This window comes from Danio aesculapii, chromosome 5 (genome assembly GCF_903798145.1).
Source record: "Danio aesculapii chromosome 5, fDanAes4.1, whole genome shotgun sequence".
In the NCBI taxonomy this organism is placed as follows: Eukaryota; Metazoa; Chordata; class Actinopteri; order Cypriniformes; family Danionidae; genus Danio; species Danio aesculapii.
The window spans coordinates 12,842,255-12,849,172 of record NC_079439.1 but is presented as its reverse complement, the minus strand read 5'-3'; the positions used below and the strand labels follow the sequence as shown (position 1 = coordinate 12,849,172).

The 6,918-nt window shown below is 38.2% G+C and overlaps 1 protein-coding gene across 3 annotated transcripts in view; it reads left to right on the top strand.

The window, feature by feature from the left end:
- ksr2 (kinase suppressor of ras 2) overlaps positions 1-6,918 on the top strand; it is a 248,940-nt gene that overhangs the window by 164,652 nt on the left and 77,370 nt on the right. For all 3 annotated transcript variants that reach the window (XM_056457390.1, XM_056457388.1, XM_056457387.1), the window contains exon 8: positions 3,448-3,531. In XM_056457390.1, the coding sequence (XP_056313365.1) occupies positions 3,448-3,531 (84 nt within the window). The remainder of the gene's footprint in view (positions 1-3,447; positions 3,532-6,918) is intronic.

Sequence of the window (6,918 nt, the reverse complement as noted above, 5' to 3'; positions counted from 1 at the left end):
TTGCCGTGGCTCATCTCTTTCTGATTTGTACTTCTGCGATCGAGTGTTCGACGTGAGCCTTAGTGCCTGCCTTGCACGTTGTTGTGCATTTATACTTCTGTTTGCTGTTTGTGTTTGTGTTGTGTTACGAAACGCTACTGGCAGTTTCTTCGTTACTGTCCAGTTTTTTTCGCGGGTATTTTGTTTTTTCCTTAACACTACAAGTAGCTTAAACTCACACATTCAGAGTCGGGAACTGGCAGACGTGCAACAACTTTAATCATAAGGTAAACACAAAACAAAAGTTTCCATCTGGAGCTCTTTCAGACACTTGTAAACACTCACTCCATCTGGCTTGCTGCTCTCAGCACCACCCACACTCGTCACCGGTACAAGCCGACCAATCACAGAGTTTGCGCTATGCATCGTTGCGATGTGTAGTTAAATTTTTTACATGTGAGGAGCGTCGGCGTCAGCCATGACGACTGCACGAAGGCTGCACCAGACCATACGTGTGCACTTGACACAGAAGTATAAATCAACCTTTAAAAAATGTAACTACAAGCTCTGTGATTGGTTGGGTTGGTAGCTGTGACGAGTGTTGGTGGTGCTGAGAGCAGCGAGCCCGATGGAGCGAGTGTTTACAAGTGTTTTGTGTTTACCTTATGATTAAAGTTGTTAGACGTCCGCCTGTTCCCATCACTGAATGAGTGAGTTTTAGCTACTTGTACAGTAAGGTAGCGTTCAGAAAAAACAAAACACCCACGAAGAAACAACACAGAGAAACATAAAAACATCACTGCCAGCTAGTGTTTTGGAAGTATTATTGCAGAGCAACACAAACAGAAGTATAAATGCACGGCTGTGTGCAAGGCAGGCGCCATGGGTCATGTCGATCATTCGATGAAGAAGTAGAAACCAGCCATAAGACAACAGATAATTCTATAAAACATATTTTTTGTATTCTATATAATCGTCATATTTAAATTTTTAAATATTTTTTTGGGGGGGGGGGGGGGGGGGGGGTGGCAGGTATATGGGGTCGTTAGCCCTGGGTGCCATTCAAGCTAGAAACACCGCTGCTTATAGCTGCACACATTCTCCAGTCAATTTCAGTTTATGTTTTATAAATCACAATAACTCTCCTGTTTTGGTTGGCCACATTTATAAATGAGACCGCTGGGCAGCTGTATTAGCATCTAAAAACAAGTACTATCAAAACCGTTAAGCTATATTTTAACTATCAGGTGCATAACTGTATATTTTAACAGAAATTATCAGTAGCTTGCAATGGCACAAATGTTTTTCTGGCTGTTTATGCTTTTAAATTAAAATTTTGGGGACCTTGATTGGTGCTCCATCATTTTTTTATGGTATTTTTTTAAAGGAACACTTTAAAATTAGAAACATTTGGAAATAGGCTTATTTTACATCTCCCCTAGAGTTTATTAAGCTTATCTCTTCGTCTGGATTAGGCCATTAGCATCTCACAAAAAAAAAGTAAAACATTCTTAGAAATAATTAACAGTGCTGCGTAATATGATTGTGCCTGCTGTAGCCATGGTACAGCAGCAAAGTTCATTGATTAGAAAATAGCAACAATTTGGTTGGTCCTATTCAATGTTCGAACTGTACCTTGGCCCTTGGCCCTGAGTCACCCTCCCCCCTCCTCCCCAAAATTTATTTTACAATTCGTGTTTTCAGAGGAGCCCCTGCCTCATTTAGGGGAGCCGAGCTCCTCCGATCTCCTCCGTAGAGTGCATCCTGGTCTTATTATACAATATTATTATATTTAATTCAAATAGGCTGTATACGACCCATTCCTTTTCCAACTGGTGATTGACTTGTCTTTTTTAAGAAAGCAGGGCTTATTCCACCACAATAAGTGTTGCGATTTATCCCATTCATTAAAGTGCATGTGAAATCAAAATTTACAATGTTTATTTTGCTAGTTCACATTTTTTATTCACCTTTCTTTAGTTATTCATTAGGGGAACAATCAATCCGTGCAATTTAATCAACTGAAATGCAAGTTTGTTTTAATAATCTTCAATCAAAGACTGACGATTTGCTTTCATGTTTGGAATGGCGGTCCTTCTCTGATGACATCAGTTTGATTGACAGTATTTTAACCACGCCCCTCTTACCATTATTTTACCACCACGGAATGATGTGCAAAAAGATATCAACTCAATATTCCGTTTCTGTTTGAAGTACATCAACACACTGAAATAAAAGCCTCCACCACTTCCTTAACATTCATTCATTCATTTTCCTTCGGCTTAGTCTCTGATTTATCAGGGGTCGCCACAGCGGAATGAACTGCCAACTATTCCGGCATATGTTTTACGAAGCAGATGCCCTTACAACTGCAACCCAGTACTGATAAACACCCATAAACTCTCACATTTACACACGCACACATACACTACGGCCAATTTAGTTTACCCAATTCATCTATACTGTATGTCTTTGGACTGTGGGGGGAAAGCGGAGCACCCAGAGGAAACCCACGCCAACAAGGGGAGAACATGCAAACTCCAAACAGAAATGCCATTTGACCCAGTCGTTACTCAAACCTTCTTGCTATGAGGCGACAGTGCTAACCACTGAGCCTCCGTGCCGCCTCTTCCTCAACATATGAGTTCTCAATCTTTATATTTATTGCTCTTGCCGGTACTTAAACTGTGTACATCAATGTCTGCTTGTCATAACAGATGGACATCTGCCACAGTCTCAAAATGCAGGCATGAAAATAAATGGAAGCGCTCTCTAAAACCGAGATGGCCACGGCTGATGTGAGCTGCGTAACCAAAACCTGCCTCTACTTTTATGAGACGGCACGGCTTCAATCTAATGAAGACACTTTGACACTGTCAGAGCCCATTAGTCATATTCTATTAGCCGTCAGCTTCTGTTCGGATCAGAGAAATAGATTGGCAAATGCACAGCGACCCTTCACAGGAACTCTATTGGCGCGGATCTGAATGGCCCTTTCATTGTGGAGAACGGGTGAAAAAAGGTAAACAGAAAGAGATGGAGGTGGAAAAAAAGAGAGCACCTTGCGTGGCGTTCTGATGAACAATCGGCAATGCATCCGTGCGGCCTTTGTCCTCTCGTGTATTTGTCAAGTGTTGAACGCAAAGGAGATTCTGAGAGATACTCGATTACCATTAAATGACTGTGAATTGAGAATTACTTTGGGCATACGCTCGCACATATCTGTCCGCCGCTGAAAAGGTTATTTGGCAAATGTGACACATTCGCTCTTTCAACTGAAGAGTTTAGGAGTGCTCGTCAAAAGGTCACAACCATCTGCTAATAGTTTGACAGCGAAGCAAAACAAACCCATATGGCCTCATGCATTTTAAAAATTGATGAAATTTGATTTTTTCTTTTTTTTTTTCTGGGGGAAGTGTGTCAAAAGGACTCAGTAGTGAATGAAGACTCTTATCTGTGATTTTGCAGGTTTTCTACAAAGTATTGGATGTCGCAGACGTGTATTGTGTGCGGGAAAGGAATGCTGTTTGGATTAAAATGCAAAAACTGCAAGTAAGTGCTGAAATGCATTGGCAACTAATGACAACAATCAAATAAAAAAGTCTAAATTATGACAAGTTTAAATTAAACTAAACTAAAATAAAGGGGGATTAATGGTTATACCATTAAAAATTATTAAAAACATATTTTTTTCCCACATAATAACACTTTCAATTCATTATATATTTAATATTTTTGAGTTTTTTTATTCCGTTTTTGTTATGTGCTATTTATGACATGACAAGAAATATCAAAGTTACAATTGTTTTTCTTAAAGATGCAGGAAAGATGATTGTCTACAGGAACATTTTTTGTTGTGCTGGTTGAAAGTCTCTCCACTTTCCAATAGTCATGATTAAAGTTAATAATCTAATGCATTTACAATATAGGTATTTTTCTATTCTGGGTAAGCATAAAACTAAAAAATTATCATCCAATTAAAATTTGTCAGGCAGACAATTCCTAGAATTCAGATAAGTAGCCCAAACAAATGTAGATTTGTACATCTGCGCACCCAGTTCATGTAGATTCGCCGTTTGAGCACGCACGTGGATACGAAAGATAGAGCGGTAAAAACAAATGCTGAATCAAAACTTGTTAAAATCCTCAATCAATATTGGAGTTACTTTTACACGCTGGAGGAAGGATGACACCATGGCTGAAGTGTTTCTTTTAGACTGGTTATGTTGTGTTTTAAAACTATTTTAGTCTCGTGGAGCTGATGTAGATTGTGTTGATTCATGAATGGGTTATATGCACTGAAGTGTTGTTCAGCCACTGAAGTATTCCTGTGAAAGATTGATGTGACTATTTTCAGTTACATAAGGGCTATTTAGAGCATCGATAATGTAGATTTTTATTTAGTTTAACAACAAAACATCAGTAAATAGCGCTATTCTGCTTAGCCTGCTTTACTGAGCTGAAGTTGCTTTTATATTCACGTTGGTTCATTTTTGAAGAATGACAGCCTGTGACGCGCTCCCCATATTGTTTTATTCTGAATATTCGGTCTGAAATAGCATGCAAGTATGTTGCATGTAACTGAAAACGTGCTGGATATATTACAGTTTTTCATTCGGAACTGTAGTATTGTAAGGTACTATAAAGTTTTCTAACTAGTGAATGACATGATGGGTTGTCTACTGTCATTTGGTGCGTGTTCATGATATCGGGGGGGTGGGGCTTTGGCCGGCAGGGGAGGGACTGTGTTTCAAAGATATTATGCTAACACATAGCATTTTGGCAGGTCACCTACTATTTTTTGTTGTTGTCATAATTAGGACTTTTGTCATAATTTTGATGTTATGTCTTTATCTGGAAATATTGCATTGTCATATTACCATAAAATTTATAATTTTGACATTAAATGCACTGTATAAAAATGCTGCGTTCCACACAAATCATGTTGTTCCAACACGAATTGATTATGCTTACTTACAAATTTAAGTGGATTGCAGCTAAAAAATTAAGTGGTCCCCCAAAAACTCAAGAATTGTGTTGAATCAGCTCATTTTAAATAAGTAGTTTGAACAAGCGGCAAAATATTTTTTGGAGTGTACCAGTCAGAAAGTCAAAAACTCAACATGTTGACATACTGTAATTAAAGGTGCAGTAGATGATCTGCCAAAATGCTAACCGGTTAGCATATTATCTTTGGACGGCAGGGGAGGGACTGTGTTTCAAAGCCACACCTCCTGAAATCGCGAACACACGTGCTGCGACATAACAGCAGACAACCCATTAGTTCCTGTCATTCGCCAGTTAGAAATGTAGTTAGTGGTTGGCCGGCGGCGTGCAGGAATTGCACTTATTACTAAGCCATACTTAGATACTATTTCAGAGCGAATGTTCAGAGTAGCGGTGAACAATCTAGGGAGCGCGTCACAGGCTGTCATTGTTCAGAAATGAACCAATGTGAATATAAAAGCAACTTCAGCTCAGTAAAGCAGGCTAGGCAGAATAGCGCTATTTACTGATGTTTTGTTGTTAAACTAAATAAAAATCTACATTATTGATACTGTAAAAGGACCTTATGAAACTGAAAATAGCCACATCAATCTTTTGCCGGTAGATTTCAGTGGCATTCATAACAACCCAATTTACATCAGCTCTGCGTGACTGAAAGATTTGAACACAGAACATTACCTGTCTAACAGAAATAGTTCAGCCATGGTGTCATCTTTCCTTCAGCGTGCAAAACTAATTCCAATATTGATTCAGGATTTTACAAAGTTTTGATTCAGCATTTGATTTGACCGTGACTGTGGCTGTCCCTGTCCGCACGTGAACGCGCGACGTACATGCAGGCGTGCACGCGCTAATGGTTGATATGTGTGAATAGATATGCACAGAAGCCCAAATCTACATTTGTTGACAGACAGTTTGGGCTACTTATCAGAATTATGGGAATTATTATTTTTTTGTTTTATGCCTTACCCAGAATATAAAAATACATATAATTACATTTAAATCATTTACTTTAATCATTACTATTGGAATGTGAAGAAACTTTAGACCAGCACAACAAAACGTGCTTCTGAAGACAATGACCTACTGGTCAAGTAATCCTTAATTCTGACTTTTTTGTCATTATGCACAATTATACTGTCACAACCGGTCTTCCTCGTGTGTTTGTTTTCCTCATGTGACCTTCACTATGTGCTCCTTTGTTCTAGATCCCGCCATCATTATGTTCATCACTATCACCTGTGTCTCACCCCTGTGTTCAATCATTGTCATCATCCTCCTGTGTATTTAAGTCTTTGTATTCAGTTCATCCGTTGTCCGGTATACACTACGTCGATGTCTGTCTTCATTTCATGTTCTTCCTGTGTTCATCTCCGTAAGTGTTATATAATAAATAAACGTGTTTTGATAATTCTGAGACCCAGTGCCTTCCTTAAGTGAACCCAGGCGTTAAATATACACTGTTAACGATTTTTGTAAATTACACACAAAGACAAAAAAAGAAGAAAAAACTCTCTTAATTTGGCATATTATTTCTTAAAACAAGACAATATTATTTGCTTGTCTATAAAATGCTTCTTGATTTACGAATTTCTTGATATTTGCACTAAAAACAAGACAAACAAGACAAAAAATCTAATTAAGAAAAACATTTTTTTAGTGCACACACTGAATCTTTACACAGCATTTAGACCATAAATGCCATATATATATATATATATATATACACACTCCCTATACCTATTATCATGTCTTTTTTATGATCACACCGAAAATGAAAATGTCCATCATTTCAGCTTTGTAAAATACGCTTATTGAGGATTTTGTTTGTATCACAGCCTCTTTAGGATTCAGCACTAGACACTTTGTGCCCGCAGTAGCGTCTGAACATTCAAATTGAGCATAATTATCATTATCATTAAAAGATTATTT